The following is a 19,658-nucleotide window of genomic DNA, read 5'->3' as shown; positions in this document are numbered from 1 at the left end:
ATCTAGTATAGCTATTTGCTTCAGCTTTAGTTCAGGAAATTTTTATTGGTTCCACTCCTTGTAACCAGTTCATGTTGCTCAGGATAGTTAGGTTTATTGAGGAATTAGAACTGACATACAAAACAACAAATATAATAAAGCAGTACATTTAATAAATCGGGTGCAGGGAAAATAATATAAATGTGAATTTTCCCGAGCCTTGGCTTCTTCATTTGTAAGATAAAAGAATTGGATTAGAAAGTTGATCTTTATGTGATTTTATGTGCTGTGGGAAAGGCCGAAATCCCAGTTGGCTGGTTTTAGGCAATGGTTGCGTGTTAGAGTTAAGACTTGGAAGAAGCTGAGGGGATTGCCAAGCACCATGGAAACACAGATTTACAATTGAGATACTGAGGCCCAGAGAGAAAAAGTGACCAAGGATTCCAATCCAAGCCCTCTGACTTATAATTCATACTCTTTTCCCACTGTACCACGCTGTCAGTCAGGAGTATTGAGACAAAATGCTGAGGAACTTTGTTATTGACTAGGAAAGATCAGGGAAAGCTCCTTCTCTATGACTGTGGACTTTTATACACTTCACATTTAGTGTAGTGCATATTTAGTCAGAATTCTAGTCTGGCTACAGTAAAGAGTGGTACAGTGAAGAATGAGGTGGGCTGGGGGAAATAGGACTAATTTATGGGGAAAACACTTGAAAGTTCTTGGTTTAGCATGACAAAAGTGGAATTTTAGACAGATTAACATGTATCATTCTTAAAAGGAAGTGTTTGAAACACTTTATGTGTGTGTATATGTGTTTGTGTTTATTCATAGGTGGAGAAAGAATTTTCTGTGGGCTAGATACTGTTTCAAGGGCTGGGAATGCTATTATAATCAAAAAAGGCAATTCTTCCTTTCAATTCTAGTTGATGAGGGCAACACATAATAGGGAACTATGTTGTCTTCGTTTATAATACAATTGTGTGTGTGGCAGTATATATATGTTTATGTATGTACATATCTGAAGAAGAACAGTTCTTTTTATTCTTAAAGATGCTCTTGCTTTGGACTTCTAATGCTTTTTTTCAGTAATGTTGGCAGCAAGGTCATTCTCCTTCCAATGTGATGTGATAAAGAGGCTCTTTCCAAATGATAAAGTCTCTTTCCAAGAAGTTAAAAATATCTTAGAAAAATTTTATTCATTTTAATAAACTTGATTTTTTTTCCCTTTTATTATAAACTTAATTAACCATTAGCAAAAAGTGTACATAAAAAGTACAATTTTATGTCTATATGACTTTTGGTTTAGAATATAAGTAGATTTATTTAATTCAAGAATCATTTATTAGGAGCCTTTTTTGTACAGAATGCAGTTCTAGGCAATAAAGGAAGTACAGAGTCTAGATGAGATATGATCCTTACCTTCATGGAGCTTATAATGTAGTGGGGATAAAATAATACTAAAGACAAGTAGCTATAATTCTTAACATTACTTGATTATTATATTAGGTGTTTTGTCAAAGAATTCATGGAGGAAAGTTTTTTTATTTTAATAGTATATTATTTTTCCAATTCCATGTAAAGATGGTTTTCAACATTTTTTTTTCACTTCCTCTCTTACTGTCTCTCCACACCAGTAAGTAATCTGATATAGATTATTCGTGTACATTCATTTTTAACATGAGTCATTTATGCAAGAAAAAATCAGAACAAAAGAAAAAAGATGAAAACAGTATGCTTTAGTCATTGTAGTTCTCTCTCTGGATGTGTATGGTATTTTCCATCCAAAATTTATTGGAATGCCTTAGATCACTGAATTCCTGAGAAGACCTAAGTCTGTCATAATTGGTCATCACATAGTCTTGCTGTTGTGTACAATATTTTCCTAGGTTTATTCACTTCACTCAATATCAATTCATGTAAGTCCTCCCAAGCTTTTCTGAAATCAGCCTGCTGATACATTTCTTATAGAACAATAATATTCCATAACATTCATGTCCCATAACTCATTCAGCCATTACCTGATTGATGGGTATCCACCCATTTTCCAGTTTTTTGCCACCACAAAAAGCTACTACGAACATTTTTGCACATGTGGGTCCTTTCCCCTATTTTATGATTGTTTTGAGCTACAGACCCAGAAGTGATACTGCTGGATCAAAGAGTATGCACAGTTTTATAGCCCTTTGGGTAAGCTGGGGAACTTTGTTATTGACTAGGAAAGATCAGGGAAGGCTCCTTCTCTATGAATGTGGACTTTTATACACTACTAGGAAATCTGATTAAAAGGGGGAAATGGGTTTTCTTAGCATAAGGAACATTGTCATCTTAGGTAAAGAAACTAATAGCAATTTGGTTAAATATTTATTAGCTATCTTCTGTATGTCTAGGGCTAGGGATAGAGTAACAAAAGTGGAACAGTTCCTGGACTCGGGTCACTTGAATTCTAAGGAAGATGATATGTACTGAATAAATGTATACAGAATGAATACAAAATAAATACAAGATAGGAAGAGAAGGTGGTTAAAATCAGGAAAAGCTTTGTATAGAGAATTGTGCTTGAGCAGAATGAAGAATTCTTTGAGAAGATGGTCGAGATTGTATTTGAATTATGGGAGATGGTGAGTGAAAAGTTGTGCACAAGGAAAATGGTATGTTGTTTGCGAGCAACAGAGAGAAAGTCAGTTTGACAGGACTGTTCTATTGAGTGTGAAGAGGAGAGTAATACATAATTAAGCAAGCTAGGTCAGAGGATGGAGAGAAGATCATTTCAAATTGAACATTAAAGTAAATGGAGGAGAGTAATTTGAGTTAAAACCAGAAAGGGAGGGTCAGACCCTGGAAGGCCTTTCTTTAATTCAAGACAAAAAAGTTAGCAACTTTATTGAATAAACCCTGTTGAACCACTGAAAATTTTTGAATAACTATATAAATCGGATCTTTGCTCAGGAAAATTATTCTGACAATGACATGAAGTTCAGATTGGGAGGAGGAGAGAGAAGTGGAGGACAATTGTAATAAACTGGGGCAGTTGTAATTTGATATACGGGGGTGCTTGTAGTGGAAATAGAGTGGAACAGAGGGAATTGAGAACTGATTAAGTAATTTCCCAAATCAAACTTTATCTTCATCATGGATATCTAAATCTGAATTGCTTCTAAGTCATAAAATAGTAAGGGCTTCATTGCTTTCCAGGCAATTGTCAGTCTTTTTGACTAGATTTAAAATAGTGATTAAGATAACTCAGAACTCCTGATGATTTTAACTCCTCTGTTTATTCAGGACCAGGTGATTTCCCTTTTCTCACACCAATATATATATATATATATATATATATATATTTTTTTTTTTTTCCCCCTTTTCCCTGAGGCTGGGGTTAAGTGACTTGCCCAGGGTCACACAGCTAGGAAGTATTAAGTGTCTGAGACAGATTTGAACTTGGGTCCTTCTGACTTCAGAACTGGTGCTGTATCCACTGCGCCACCTAGCTGCCCCCATACACCAAAATATTTCAAGAAGAAATGAAAGAAACTAATTTAGAATTGAGAGATTTCTGTATCACACTTCAAAGGGAAAGACCTTGTCTAAATTTCTTGTGACCAAAATCCTGTAAGGATTTGTTCTTGACTTAATTTTACTGTTTATTGTCAAGTAGTTTAGAACTGTGTCTCTTTTCACTTAACAAGTGGGATGAATAGGAATGATGGGAACAAAGAACAAGACAGTAGAACTCAGTAAGAAATTTAGCAAGTTGCACCAGAAATCCTTGGAAAGATCTCAGGGAATTGCTGAAAATTATTCAATCTGGAACTAAATTTGATGTTTAAATACTATGTTTTTTTGTTGACTACAAAGACTTGACTATTCTGAATTTAAAATTGGTTTTAGTGATCATATCCAAAAGTTTTCTAATTTTACATTTAAGGAAATTGAAGCTCAGACATTAAAGGACATGGTCAAATAGCTTGTTATAAACGAGATTTGAGAGAAATCTATTAGCCAAGCTTTGAATCCCCAAGTTTCATGTTCCAAATGTAATGATAATGAAAACAACTGTTGCTTGATGCTTTAGGGTTTATAAAGTGTTAACTATTCATGATCTTATTTGACCCTCATAACAGCCTGAGCACCATAGGTTCAGTTTTAGGAGTGAGGAGATTGAGTCTTAGTAAGGGCAAGTGGGTTTCCATATTACCTCAGACATAAGACACAAAGATATATTTTCTGGTTTCTCTCTTCCTAAAAGCTGGCAATAAGCATTAAGAAACTAAGAGATGAATCTTAGCAATTTATCAACTAATGTGTTCTTGGGGTTTATGAAATTTATAATTTTGACTATAGAGTTTCGGATATTTGAAAAAACTTTAGTGTATATTCTCTAACTATATGGGATAATTTTAATAATGGCATAATCAGGCTTCAAATAATTTTGTGTTTATTCTTCTCCTAGCAAACAAATAATTTACATTTGATTTCAAAGGCTTCTGTGTCCCATATCCTTGAGTCTTATTTGGAGACAAGGTGACTTGGTGGAAATGCAGGCTACAAAATTGTTTTCATTTTCATTACATTTGGTACATTTAATTCAGGAATTAAATGATACTGGGACTTATAACCTAATATATTATTTCCTATACTGTTATCTAAGGCCATCACTGAGACTCGTGTAAGAACTTTATCCTTAATCTTTCACTTGAGATCTTTAATATAAACCAAAACATGTACTGCTCTCTAATGCCATAGGCTTTCATGTGAAGAGGGATATAGAAAATAAGAATACTAGTCTTTTATCATCTCAAAGTTACTTTCCAGCTCTAAAATTTATGATCCTTATCCTTTTTATATTTATTTTCTTTCCTTGTAACCTAGTAGTCTTAAGGTTCTTTTTTCCTGAGATTCCTGAAGTTCATTGACCCCTATTCCTTTTATTTCTTAATCTCTGTACCACAATTCATATCCTTGCTATTCCAGATAATTCATTTTTTAAAAGTGCTTTTCATACTATATTTCCATTCAGTATAATTCAACATTAACTAAAAACCAACTTCCATATCACTGTACTAGGTACTGGGGAATACAGAGATGAGACTGTGATCCTGCCCTTATGGAATTTACAGACAAGTGTCAAGTGAGATATGAAACGAGTAACTAGTTTTCAAATTAGAGTATGGTTAGTGAGTTGAAGATTAATAAAAAGGAAATGAGAGTTTTGGTGAAAAAGATAATCATTAAGAATCAGAATATTTCAGGGAGGATGGGGGCTTTGAGCTAGACTTTAGTAACAGAATGTGTGTGTGTGAGTGAGGGGCAGTTGGGGTTAAGTGACTTGCCCAGGGTCACACAGCTAGGAAATGTTAAGTTTCTGAGACTGAATTTGAATTCAGGTCCTCCTGTTTCCAGGGCTGGTGCTCTATCCATGTTGCATCTAGCTACCCTGAAAATTTTTTTAAAAATTATTTGTACATGCATCTATAATCTCTCTCTCAATCTGCCCTTCCTCCATTGAACAGCTACAAAACTGATATGCAAAGCCCTCATCATAAACATGTATAGTCTGCTAAAACAAAATCTCATATTATTAATACCTGAAAATATGTTTCTTTGCATTTTAAGTTAATTGCTTAAGAATTCTTAAAGTTTTGTCTTCTAATTTAGCATATGCTATATGTGAAGAAGAGTATTTTAGGCTGAAACAGGTTGGGTCCAGAGTTTGAAGGGCCTTGCATGTCATTCTCCTGTTCCTACTCATATGAGTTCAAGCTAAGACCCAGCTCTGCTGCTATTTCACACTGTGACCTTTAGCAAGACATTTCCCATTTCTGCATTCCTTGGTTCCTTTACTGCTGGAAGTGACAAAGGTGGGACAAATTGTGAAAAAAGCGAGGAGTATATTAGACTGATAAAATTGGTCATATTTTTTTTTATTTAGAATTTTTTTTCCACAGTATATATGCATGAGTAATTTTTTAAAATATTATCCCTTGTATTCATTTTTCCAAATTATCCCCTCCCTCCCTCCACTACAGGTAATCCCATACATTTTACATGTGTTACAATATAACCTAGATACAATATATGTGTGTAAATACCATTTTCTTATTGTACATTAAGTATTAGATTCCGAAGGTATAAGTAACCTGGGTAGATAGACAGTAGTGTTAACAATTTACATTCACTTCCCAGTGTTCCTTCTCTGGGTGTAGTTGTTTCTGTCCATCTTTGATCAACTGGAAGTGAGTTGGATGTTCTTTATGTTGAAGATTTCCACTTCCATCAGAATACATCCTCATACAACATTGAAGTGTACAGCGATCTTCTGGTTCTATTCATTTCACTCAGCATCAGTTGATGTAAGTCTCTCCAAGCCTCTCTGTATTCCTCATGCTGGTCATTTCTTACAGAGCAATAATATTCCATAACCTTCATATACCATAATTTACCCAACCATTCTCCAATTGATGGACATCCATTCATTTTCCAGTTTCTAGCTACAGCAAAAAGGGCTGCCACAAACATTTTGGCACATACAGGTCCCTTTCTGCTCTTTAGTATTTCTTTGGGATATAAGCCCAATAGCAGCACTGCTGGGTCATAGGGTATGCACAGTTTGATAACTTTTTGGGCATAATTCCAGATTGCTCTCCAGAATGGCTGGATTCTTTCACAACTCCACCAACAATGCATCAGTGTCCCAGTTTTGCCACATCCCCTCCAACATTCATCGTTATTTGTTCCTGTCATCTTAGCCAATCTGACAGGTGTGTAGTGGTATCTCAGAGTTGTCTTAATTTGCATTTCTCTGATCAGTAGTGATTTGGAACACTCTTTCATATGAGTGGATATAGTTTCAATTTCATCATCTGAGAATTGTCTGTTCATATCCTTTGACCATTTATCAATTGGAGAATGGTTTGATTTCTTATAAATTAGGGTCAGTTCTCTATATTTTGGAAATGAGACCTTTGTCAGAACCTTTCCTTTTAAAAATATTTTCCCCAAAATTGGTCATATTGTAGTATCTTCCAGCCTGCTTTCAATTTCCTATTCAGTGTTCAGTTTAAGAAATGTTTATGAAGTATGTCTTGGGTGCTAGAGAGGCCATGAGTCTTACTATGAGGCTCAACCTAGGTGAAAAGAAAAGTTTCCTTTTGATCTATTCTCATAATTCTTTGGTTCTAAGTAGTGGGCTGTAATTTAGTGAAAGAGGTATGGGATTCTTGCTATGTTACATGACTTTTATAGGACTGAGGTCTCTAGACTTCAGTTTTAAAGGGATTAAGTGAGTGGTATTTAACTTGTAGGCAGCCAAACAAAATAGATTTATTGATTTGGAAATTATTTAGTGGTTGTTAGTGGACTTGTTACACAGTAAAAATTTTCAAAGATTGAAACTTGTAAAATATCTCATTTGCATAACACCAAAAAGAGTTTATGCTGATGTTGCCTGAAAGTAATTAATGTGATGAATTCTACTGGGGCTTCTATATCAATGACAGTGCATTGTTTCCTCTGGGATATTCTTCCTTAGTCTTTAATTTTGTTTCTGATCCAGCATCTGCACTTTTAGGCTTCCTTTTGTGGAAATGTTTTAAAAAGCTAGAGTTATAACTCACTTTGAGCCATCAATAAAATCTCTGATCTGCAGAGAATCTTTCCCTTTTCTTTTGGTTATATTATAGATATTTGGATTAGCCACAGAATCTTTCTTTTCTCTGTTGTCTTGGTTTATCTACCAGTAGAGAAGGATAAATGAGCCTAGGGGCCTGGCTTGTGCCTGGTTGTGAAGGATAGGGGCATTTGCTACAAAGAAGTAGTGACCTCATTATGCTTTTTTGTAACTTACTTTATTACATAGTGATGAAAGTAATGCTACTTGTTTTGGAAATCTGGTCAAGGTAAGTAAAAATTTCGGTAAAACTTCTAAAATGAATAACATTTACTTTTAACTCGAAGGATTTGATGGATCATATTTTTCTATCTGGACTGTAGTGGTGGGGGTTTTTTAAAGTTACTATTAAATATTGCCCATTCGTTTAGTAAATATTTATTAAATGACTACCCTGTGCTTAATGCTGACACATTATTACTATGACATTAGTACAGGTGAATAGAGTTGAGGATGGGATGGGTTGGAGTGGGAATCCAAATTGCTGAATTTATTTCTAGAGTCAACTGTATATAAACAAGACTTTTTTCAACAGTGTGAGAATGATGCATCCAGTAGTGTTAGATAGGAATAATATAGGTGGATATTAATAATTAGTGGATAGAGTAGTGGGCTTGGAGTCAGAAAGACTCATCTTCCTGAATTCAAATCTGACTTCAGGTGCTTATTGCTAGCTTGTGATCCTGGGCAAATTACTTAACTCTCTTTACCTCAATTTCTTCATGTAAAATGAGCTGCAGAAGGAAATGACACACCACCCCAGTATTTTTGCCAAGAAAAGCCCAAATGGAGCCATGAAAAGTCAGTAGTGACTGAACAACAGCAAGTAATGATGATTGTATAGTAATTTTAAAAACTCAAAACCTATTGTTCTTTTTCTCTCTTAGTTGTTAATTTGCCTATCATTAAAAAAAAAAAAAAGAATCATTCAGCCCCTTTGTTCTTCTGGATTAGTTATCTCCATGAGCAAGTGATTCATGAGCATGGTTTGTATCTAATCCATTGATTTAGGGTATATTTTCAGAAAAATTGTTTTTGTATTTTCACTTTCTTTTTGGTTTTGGCTCATTTTTAGGACAATAATAAGATAACATTTCTCTAACACTTCATAGTTTCCAAAGTGCTTTGCATAGAGTATCTCATGTTTCTATTACAACTATCTGTGAGGTTGATGATGTTATCCTTTATTGAGGAGGAGATTATAGTGGAGAGAGGTTCCATAATACAGCCAGAGTTACACACTTGTTTGTCTCTAGGCAGAGATTCAAACTCAGAAGTTCTGACTCCGAGTTTAGTGTGCTCTATCCATTACATGACCTAGCTATTTAATCTATGCTTTTGACTTTAAAACCTATATCTGATTGCTTACCATCTCAGGAAGGGAGAAGGGAGGGACAGAAGGAGGGTTAGGATTTGGAACTCAGAATTAAAAACAAAGTTTAAAAATGTTTTAACATTTTTTAAGTTTAAAATTTTTAAGTTTAATTGGAGGAAAGTGTGTGTGTGTGTGTGTGTGTGTGTGTGTGTGTGTGTGTGTGTGTGTGTGTGTGTGTGTCTGTGTGAAATTAGCTTGTATCTGTTTTCTTAACTCCTTATTTAGCAGGCCACATTTACTTTCAGGTCAATTGGGTGATTTTCTACTTATATTTGAAGCAGGCAAGAGCGACCCCTGAATGACAAGCGCCTCCATAGTAGGGATTATCTTATTTATCTTTGCATCATGTAGTTTACTTTATAAACTTAGAGGATTTAAAAGAACTTTAGTGAACATTTTTATTTTTTTCTCTTTAGGAATCCTAATTGAATCAGTGTTCCAACCATTGTTCACTTTAGATGTTCTGTACTTTGCTTTTGTGGTTGAATTGCTTATTCCCTTCCCTGAAGATAATAGTGAATTCCAATATCCTGTGGCTATTCCATCCTTTAATGCAGAATTAAGCAATCTGTAGTCCATGGATGAAATCCAGCCTAATTTCCATTTCTTAATGGCTCACAAAGCAGTCCCACCAAATTGCTTTTAACAGACTTGTTTTTATACTGTGATAGTAAGAAATGTAGCTGTTTTTTTCCTCTTTCTCCCCTGGAGGGAGCAGCTGTATGGACAGCTGCAGCCTGACCTTTCACCACCCGAGTCTTGGCCAATTTTACCCTCCCACACCCAGGCATACAACTGACTATTTTAAAGAAAGAAGCATGTAGCTCCAGCAGGCATTTGGTACTTAAAAGCCTCCATACAACAAATAATTAAAACATTATTTACCTTGGCTTTGAAATGATTATCGTGTGTGTGTGTGTGTGTGTGTGTGTGTGTGTGTATACATATATTTTTTTTTTTGTAGCAGCTTGTTACATGTATTCTTATTTATAGTAATTAGTCAAATGGTAGCAGCATGATGTGGTAGAAAGAGCATAGGCCTTGGAGTTGGGAGAAGGCTCTATTCATTCATATCTTGTCACTTCCTAGGTGTATGATTAAGGCCAAGGCACCCCTCTCAGAGACTGAGGCTCACAAATTGTAAAGTTCTTGTCGTTTCTCAATTATAATCCTTCTCTGGGAGGAGATCTCTTTTCTGTATAATCTTTTCTCTGTGAGCAGGTTTCTTGGGAGCTCTGAATCTCCTCCCAGCTCTTGTCCTTCCCCAATCCAGACTGACTTTCCAGGCCCAATGTTGTCTTCTTTTATCCTCCCAGAGAATGGGCATGTGAGAACTCAGGGGCTTCAACCAATGAACTTGCTCCCTTTAAAGGTTGTGTAAACTCCTTTTCAGAACTCCTTTTTAAAGGTATAAACTCCTTTAAATGTAAGGTGTAAAGGTGTAAGCTCCTTTTCAGAAGTCTAAAGGTGTAAACTCCTAAAGGTGTGAACTCTGAGCTAAAGAATTGATTAGACAACCTGAGTTCTCACCTTGCAATCCTAACAACAAATGATTGCTTGGTAGTTTCATCTACAGAAATTACTTTGTTCAGCAGTCCTCTGACTATTGATATCTAAGGAGGAGAAAAGATGGAGGTATTCACCAAAGATTTATGTCCTCTAGGGCATAAAATAGATCAAGGGTTCCCTAGAGATTATGGGAGATCCAGTTTGCAAATAATTTTGTGCTAAGTGCAAAAATCTTAAAATACTAGAAATTTCCCTGAGATTCAGAAAAGCTCAGCCTAATAATTTCTATATGTGTGCACACATACACACATTTTTATCATCGGTATTTTTCCAATGATGCTGTTTGGCTGTGGAAAATGAAATACCATTTATGAAGAATCGAAATTGTTCGTGACCTTATGAACAAGGGAGAGTCACGAGGTGGGAGCTAGGAGACTGGTATATGTCACCAGAAGTGATTGTATGATAGAAACGGTGTACGAGCTGTCATTCCAGGAATGTGTGATGTGAGAAGCAGACGGGGCTGCTACAACTTTGCATTTAATATCCATAGAATGTTCACAGACCTTGAAGAAGGCCTCCAGCAGTAAAAGGCACAGATAGATTGTGATCTTCATTGTTGCAGGGAAATACCCATATAGATAAGGTTTCAGATCCATTTGATCATTTTTTTTGCTGTTATACCACAACCACTCTAGCCCAAGTTCTCAATATTTCTCACCTGAGCTATAGCCATAATGTTCCTGCACCTGTCTTCTGCCTTCCTCCTGTGTTCACAAACTAATATTCTCACAGCATAGATTTTGTCATGTCATTCCCCTGCGTTGGAAGTTTCAGTTGCTAAAGCCCTTTCCAATATGGCTCTAGCTTCTACTAACAAGAGTAATTAATATACATTGCTCTGTCATATATATTCTACACTTCAGCCAGTCTGACCTCCTTATTATCCATACACAGTGTTCCATCTCCTGCTTCTGCTGCACAATCTCAAATGTTCTCATTCCTCGCCTCTCTTAGATCCCGTCTTCAAAGCTCATTTCAATTGCAATCTCTTTCAAGATGTCTTCCCTTGTTCTTCCAGTTTTTAGTGAATCTCCTAATCTCCTATTACTTTATTTTGTATATATTTTATCAATGTTCATATTATACCGTCATAGACTGTTCTTGAGAACAGAAACTTTTTTTCTTTGTATCCCCAGAGCCTATATACGATGACCTTGGGTTCTGGAACAAGATCACTTTTGAATCTAAATCCTGGTCACCTGATGATGGTGGTGGTAAAGAGCTAGAATTTCTGAAGATACAGGACAGAAGGTCACATAGGTCTGGAACAAGGATGCTTCAAAATACCAGTGGCTGGCAGTGTCTCTAGCATGGAGTAGCTGCTTAAAAAAGATTTGATTGATTTTCCTGTTTGGCAAAATTGGGATAACTATGCTTATATTATCTATATCATAGGATGGTTATGAAGAAAGCACTTTGAAAACTTAAGTACTATGTAATTATGAGATGATATGAGTATTTTTTTCCTTCCCCCCCCCCTCCTGAGGCTGGGGTTAAGTGACTTGCCCAGGGTCACACAGCTAGGAAATATTAAGTGTCTGAGACCAGATTTGAACTTGGGTCCTTCAGGGCTGGTTCTCTATCCACTGCGCCAGCTAGCTGCCCCCCCCCCCTTTTTTTTTCCTTTCTTAAAGATAGAATATTTCTTTATGTAAGGTACTGTGGAAGATGCAGGGAAGTATAAAGTGCAGTCTCTGTCCTCAGACAGCTAATTGTCTAACTAGGATGATAAAACAAGAACATGAAGACATTTATGAAACAGTACAAAGATTAAATAATATTTTACCATTTAAAACTTCAATTAACTATAGTTCCACTACCCAGAATTCCCAGTTTATCAGCATTTCTTCTAATATTTGACTTCTGAGACAATAGTTCTCATCTTGGTGTATGTGAACTTGTTTTTATAGTTTTTAATATTTTGCTATATATTTCATGTAATTGGTTTCTTTTGGAATTCTATGGATTTTTTGAAATACGTCTTCATATATGTGGTCCAAAAGCAGGTTCAGTAATCTGAACCTAGTCTGCTGTATCGGTGCAAAAATGTCACAGGCCTTCACAGGCACCACACATCGAGGCAGATGAGGACTTCTATCAGCATCAAGACCACTGTCCCAGCAGTCCTTTAGCATTGATCATAGAACAGCCAACCTCTGACCCTAGCTCATCTCAAGGGAATGTTGAAGCATCCCACCTCCCGAATTATGTGGACTTCTACCTTGGGTTACCAGAACAGAACTGTAACCCTTTACTTCTACTAGGTGACTAAGATCTATATTTAGAAATCTTCTTGTTCCAGAACCTATAACTATGTGAACTATGTATTCTTCTTTGATTCATTGAATGGTCTGGAGGAAAAAAAGTTAATATGTGGTACTTATTACAGGTACTCTGCTAAGAACTCCATAGGTATTATCACGTGTGATCTTCACAAAGTGTAGGATTTGTTGCTATCCTTATTATTATCATTATTTATAGTTGAGGAAACTGAGGCAGTTAGAAATTAAATGACTTGCCCAGCATCACTTAGCTAGTAAGTATCTGGGGGCTCTATTTGAACTTTTTGTCCACTGTACTGCCTTGCTACCTTTCTTAAAAGCTTTTTATTTTTAAAAAATTTGTATAGATAGCCTTTCCCCTCTTAAAAAAGTAAGTCAGCCAAAATGCCCCCCAAACAAATTAAAATCCACAATGCCTTTCATCATTAGGGAGTGCCCCGAGACTGGATCTTCTTTCTGATAGTTTCTTAAACCTGGATCTGAACCTTAGATGCCAAGTTTTTCATAACAAAGATTTTGTCTTTGTATTGGGCTTTTTAATTCTTCATGGCTGAAGAATTTTGTTAAATAACAATTTCATTGATATTCTTCCATTCCCTTTGAATCCTCTTTCCCTGTGAATGGAGTGGGAATGGTCATAAGCGTTCCTTAGAGATGTCGTGGTGATGTCCACGTGCAGCTTTGAAGGTTCCAGAGAAGTCTCTGGGTTGGTCTTACCCTGATGATTCTGAATATCAAAAGCCTTTGCATTCTGATGTGGGTTGCACATGTAACTTCTCAGAATTATCTCACAATTGAATTGCAGCAGAATGTTGTCAGGAGATATAAGATAGGACTAATGTCTAATGTATTGGTTGTATCATAATGGACTTTTAGGATTTGAAGTGAATGTAATAGAGGAGTTAATAGGGTCTAGAATATTACAGAATCCACTTAACCATTAAACTGTCTTATGATAGGTTTCTCTTGTATATCAAACCAAGATGTGCATGTTTCAAGAGAAGAAATTAAAACATTTTGGGGGACATTTGGGCCCCAGTCCTTGGAGTGGGATTTTCTAAATATCTAAGAAGCTGTTTTACTTTTGGTAAGGGATAGTAGTCCTTGAAAAGAAGTTTCTTGTCTATGCTTGGTATGGCAGTTGAATTAATTTAATAAGAAGGAGATAATAAAGTAGCTAAGTTGGCTCTTGACTATGTTATGTTGGGTTGTAGGAGCTCAGATGAGATTCAAAACTAGCTTATCCTAATAGCGACAGTATGGGTAGTGCCTCATTTAGAAAAGTAGGATAGGCATTAGTCACCAAGACTAGGATAGTTAAAGATAAAAACAAAATGTTGCAATCTAGGTGATTAAGATGGTGATGGGCATTGGCTGTGCTGCTTGATTTAGTGATGAGTGTCTTGAACAAAAAAGGTCTGAGTTGGTGTCCCAGCTCTAAATCTTGCTAACCTTGGTGTAATGTGGGTAAGTCTCTGAGCTATGTTCTTGCTGCCTGATTGCAGTTCCATCAGATTATTGACATGTTTTCATCAATAGATTACATACCGTGTGCTACAATCCTTTTATACCACTGTAGCAGTATTATGCTACTACTTCAGAACTTCTTGGAAAGCTGATTAAGGCTATTTACTCCATGTTAGGTGCATAGTGTAGTGAATGTGTCATCCTAGGTAACTTAAGTGATCCATGTCAGTTTTAGTAACTAGAAGGTTTCTGTCTCTTCTAACAACACTGAAATACCTTTCAAAATTGGATATAAGATGCCCTAAGTTAAGAAGAATCTGTCGAATTTGACAGTAGCTATGTAGAATTAATTTTGCAAATAGAAATTATTTAATAATATCCTAGGCATTAGTTCTAAGATAAAATAATTCTAGGGATGTCAAATTAAGTTGAATAGCATTGTGACTGGTTTCTCAAGAACCAGAATTCCTAATCTAAACTCTGTTATTTTCATGTTAAATGATTTTGGATTTTGTTTTTCTACTGTGTAAAAATAGTCCACTTTGTAACTTGCTTCACAAAACAGATTAGCAAATAAAAATGAGATTACTACCATAAAGATTAAACTCTACAAAGCTGCTGAATCATAAAAGCAATTTTCTTCCTAAGACTTGTGTATTAATTTTGTAGATGGCAGTAAACTTAGGTCTTCCATAAACTCAGTTGTTTTCATCTGGTATAAGCTCTTTCTGATTTCCATGTGTTACACTTGGTAACATTTATCACAGTGCTTTGTGCTCCTTCCTCTTCTTCCTCCTTTTAGGTGGTCCGCACTGAGAAGAACAGCTTGAACAATCGCTTCTTACCCTGGAATGAAATTGAGACTGAGGCCATCCTGTCCATTGATGATGATGCTCACCTCCGACACGATGAGATCATGTTTGGCTTTCGGTGAGAGGCTAGATGGTATTTGAGCAGCAGAGAGTATATGACAAAATTCCAGAGATAGTGTGGAACAGATATTAAAAGTTAAAATGAGATCCCAGAACCTGGACACTCAATTCAAAAGCATATCACATCTACAAACAGATCTCAGGGAGACAGTTTTTTGTTGTGTAAAAGTTTCTTTCCTGGAGCAATATTCCTAATTTTAGGCCTCCTTCTTTCCCAGTCCCTTTGAGTTTATAATCACTTATTCATTTGTACATTTAACAAGCATTTATTTAACTTTTTCTTTAAGGATCTGGGGAATTAGAGAGTTAGAATAAAATGTTGCCTAGTAATTATCCTTCAAGGGGAGAGGTGACCCCAAAACTCCATTGATAAATTAAGTTTTTGTCAATTTAGACAGCAGTCTTCTACTTTTTCCCTTAGCTGCCTCTTAATGTCTTATTGAAGCAAGTATTCATTCCTTCGCCAGGAAGGATTTATATTTAATAAATCCTCACATATTGTGAATTGCCCATCCTGTACCAAGATAGAAAACAGCCAGCATGGCCTCTTCAGTGTCCTTCTAGGTTTAAGCAGTGTGGGGAAATGTTGGGGGAAGTGTGGTCTTCCATCTTTGGAAGTAATTTCTTTGAATGGGGGCCCCATGATACAGTATAGGCCCTGCAGCAGGGCAAACAAGAGCATGATCCCTCAACCAAAAGAATAAATGATTTACACTATTGCTTGTTTTTACTATCTTTAAACATGATTGATATACTTTTTAAAAAATCTTCTGATGTGACAGTGGAGACAAAGGCCCCATGTGTGACCTTTGACCTTGCCAAATATAAGAATTGAGATTTCTGGTTGTCAAATGCTGCCTCTATATCACATAACTATCTCGTTACAGTAATGGTTTGCCATTAAGATGCCTCAAGGATTGGACTCAATTGTGACCATATTAATTTTTTCCTGACCTTTGCCACCCTTTCTCTTTAAAATTCCAGTTGGTTTTCCTATTCAGACTATCTTCTATCCTGGAAAAAAAAAAAAAAAAAAAAACTGTCTCCTGTAATATTCCATCTGAATCAATCAACAGAAGAGAAGGAAAAGAACAGTCGCCACATTTTAATTGTATGGCTGGCATGCACCAACAACTTCTGTTAGTCAAGAGAATCTCTTGGGCAACCCTTGAACTCAGCCTCTTAACAATTCAGTTTGTGCAGCTAAGCCCACAAGAATTGCTTTTTGTAAAAGAAGAAAGTCTGTGGATAGGGTCTTGACAGGAAAAAGAATGACCTTTATGGTTCTGGGCAGCAAAGCCAGTTTGATCAACTTAATTATTAATATTTTTCATTGGAGAAAGGAGTTCATTCAGATCTTACCAAGAAACTATACAGAATTCTATCATCATAGATTTGAGACCAGAAGACAAACTGCCCTTGGTCTACTTTGTTGCAAAACTGATATGATAATTTAAAATCTCCCAAATGCTCTTAAAAGAGTTAAATCTCTTATTTTGTATTTGTCTAGTAATGACTTGTCATTACTAGATGACAATCTTAATGAGTTGTCATATACACTATAGCTTCTCACTGTGCTGAGAACAAAAACTGGCTTTTCCCATAGTGCTGTGACTACTTGGTTCAGGAGGCTTTCCTATATGATGTAGTGCCCTGGCAAATATTCTCCTGTCACTTTACACAGTTTTTTGCCTCGATAGTACAGCAGATACATCCCTGAGAAGTGGGAGTCATGCTTTTTTCTTCTTATATTCCCAAAAATGTGTCTGTCTGGCCTCTGACTCATATTGGCATAGCAGCTTCTCAGGAAGACCCTGATAACGTAGTTAAAATAATATAGTACTAGAAACTTTTTTTCCTTGTTAATGAACATTCTTAGTGAGCACATTTATGAATATTCATATCTCTATCACTGGAAAGAAGCTCAGAGGTCAACCAGTCCAGTCCCTTCATTTTACAGATGGAACTGAGGTCCCAGGTCACACACACAAGGCTCAGAAGAGAGATTTGAACACAAGCTTTCTGGACTTCAGTGGTGTAGTGCTCCTTCTCTGTTGTATTATTCAGCTTTCTAATCCACTTAGATTTCATTCTTTTCCCATGAGATTAAATTCTGAATTTGACACAGATGTCAGAGACTAGGAGAAATGTAGCAAACTACGAAAGAAAGTATTGGGAATATAAGAATTAGAACATAGATTGGGTGAAACATCTAATGTGCTTATTAGGCAAACAATAAGGTTAAAATATTTCATGGACCTCCCAAGGCATTGAACTTTGCTGTCTATGGCCTTTTTTATAGGGTATGGAGAGAAGCTCGAGATCGTATTGTGGGGTTCCCTGGTCGATACCATGCTTGGGATATCCCACATCAGTCCTGGCTCTACAACTCCAACTATTCCTGTGAGCTATCCATGGTGCTGACAGGTGCTGCCTTCTTTCACAAGGTAAGGAAACATTAATGAAGGGGGAACCAACTGTAATAGTCTGTGCCAATTTGAATATTTTTATTAAATTAATTCTCATTCCCCTATCTGAAAAATGAACTTTATTTTAATCAGAGTGATCACATGTAAAAGTTCTGTCTGCTATCAAAAAAATTGATAGCAGAAAACAGGAATTACTATAAAGTGATAGTTGTCTATGTAATATGATTTGAAGGGTTTTTGTAAGGGTCTCTTATTCAAAAAATGACCCTTACAAAGGGCCTTTTCTATTGCATGATGTAGTTATTGGCTCCTGAAGACTTTTTTCTTTGTTTTGTTAAAATGAAAATACACATGGGAATATAATAACATTTTAGCACAGGATTACTTGATACTTTGCTGACACCTCTAGCAATACCTAGGAAGGCAGAAACACTGAAAAAAAGAAAAGGAAAGATTCTTTTTTTTGTCTTTTGTCTTAGAAGACAAGTTGCTTCTAAGTACAAGATGAGTTAGGCAAGAGTTGATTTAAACCTAATTCTCAACCTTTATCATTGAGGCTAAAAATAAATAAATTGTTAGGATCCAAGTATCACATACCCAGGAGTTTTAAACAATCTGTTTTTTATAGGTGATTACTAGTGGAATCCCCTCTACCAAAGTGATCCCTCAGAATCTTAGAACCAGGGAGGTTTAATTCTGTATGAAGCAAGTTGGTAAAATCCATAATAAATGATAAGATCATTGAACACAAAGCCTTGGGAAAAATCATGTCTAAAATTAAAGTGGTTTTTGTTTGTTTTTGTAGTATACAAATAAGAATGATTGAGGAGCCAGCAAATATAATTTAATTAGGCTTTTTAAAAAATCTGATGAAGTGGCATGCTAAAGGTTATTTTTAAAGAGATAACATGGAATTACTTTGTCAGAATATTGACTTATAGGTAGAGAGCAAAGGATAGGGATAAATAGGCACTTATATAGATGGAGAAGTGTCTAGTAGGCACTGTTATTGAAATCCACTTAAAATTTTTTTATTGATGTGTTTTGTTTTATATTGCTTTTATCTCCAAATATATCCCCTAGAGAGGATATAAATATATTCCCTAGAGAGCTATCTTTTATAACAAAGAATAAAAAAGAAAGAAAAAAAATCATGCAAAACTAACCACATTAACTAGGTTTCACAGTGTATACATTGCTACTCTAGCTTTCCACTTTTGTTTTAAAAAGTTTTCTTTTTTCTTTGGGGACAAGCTTGATCATTTTAATTAAACAGTGTTCTTTTTTTTTTTTCCAAAAATGAATGCATTATTTCCCTCCCTCCCTCCCTCCCTCCCTCCCTTCCTCCCTTTTTCCCTTCCTCCCTTCCTCCTTCCCTCCTTCCCTCCCTCTCTCCCTTCCTCCCTCTCTCCCTTCCTCCCTCTCTCCCTTCCTCCCTCTCTCCCTCCCTTTCGTGCTCACTCTCTCTTTCTTTCTTCTCTCTCTCTCTCTCTCTCTCTCTCTCTCTCTCTCTCTCTCTCTCTCTCTCTCTCCCTTTCTCTCTATTTCTCTTTCTCTCTCTCTCTCTCTCTCTCTCTCTCTCTCTCTCTCTCTCTCTCTCTCTCTCTCTCTCTCTCTCTCTCTCTCTCTCTCTCTCTCTCTCTCTCTCTCTATTTCCCTTCCTTCCTTCCGCTCTCCAAAAGCCTTTTCTTTAAAAAATAAATAAATAAATACAGAAAGGAAAACAGGTCAGCAAAACTAATCAGCATATCTGTGAAGTTTTACTACAGTAATCCTTTCTCATGATAATTTTGAAATCTGCAAAGAATGGAGGTGTGTTCTTATATCTTCTACTTCGGGCCAAACTTGCTCATTATAATTGCAGTCTTTAACTTTTTTCTTTCTTTGTGTGTGTCTGTATGTATGTTTCATTATACATTGTTGTCATATCTGTTGTTTTCTTGATTCCGTTCACTT

General features: G+C 36.0%; 1 protein-coding gene across 5 annotated transcripts in view; it reads left to right on the top strand.

Annotated features, from left to right (window-relative positions):
- Positions 1–19,658, top strand: part of EXTL3 (exostosin like glycosyltransferase 3) — a 90,058-nt gene that overhangs the window by 58,269 nt on the left and 12,131 nt on the right. For all 5 annotated transcript variants that reach the window (XM_074287572.1, XM_074287573.1, XM_074287574.1 and 2 more), the window contains 2 exons: positions 15,144–15,271; positions 17,576–17,720. In XM_074287572.1, coding sequence (XP_074143673.1) covers positions 15,144–15,271; positions 17,576–17,720 — 273 coding nt within the window. The remainder of the gene's footprint in view (positions 1–15,143; positions 15,272–17,575; positions 17,721–19,658) is intronic.

This window comes from Sminthopsis crassicaudata, chromosome 2, assembly GCF_048593235.1.
Source record: "Sminthopsis crassicaudata isolate SCR6 chromosome 2, ASM4859323v1, whole genome shotgun sequence".
Lineage (NCBI taxonomy): Eukaryota > Metazoa > Chordata > Mammalia > Dasyuromorphia > Dasyuridae > Sminthopsis > Sminthopsis crassicaudata.
This window is presented reverse-complemented; position numbering and strand designations above follow the sequence as displayed.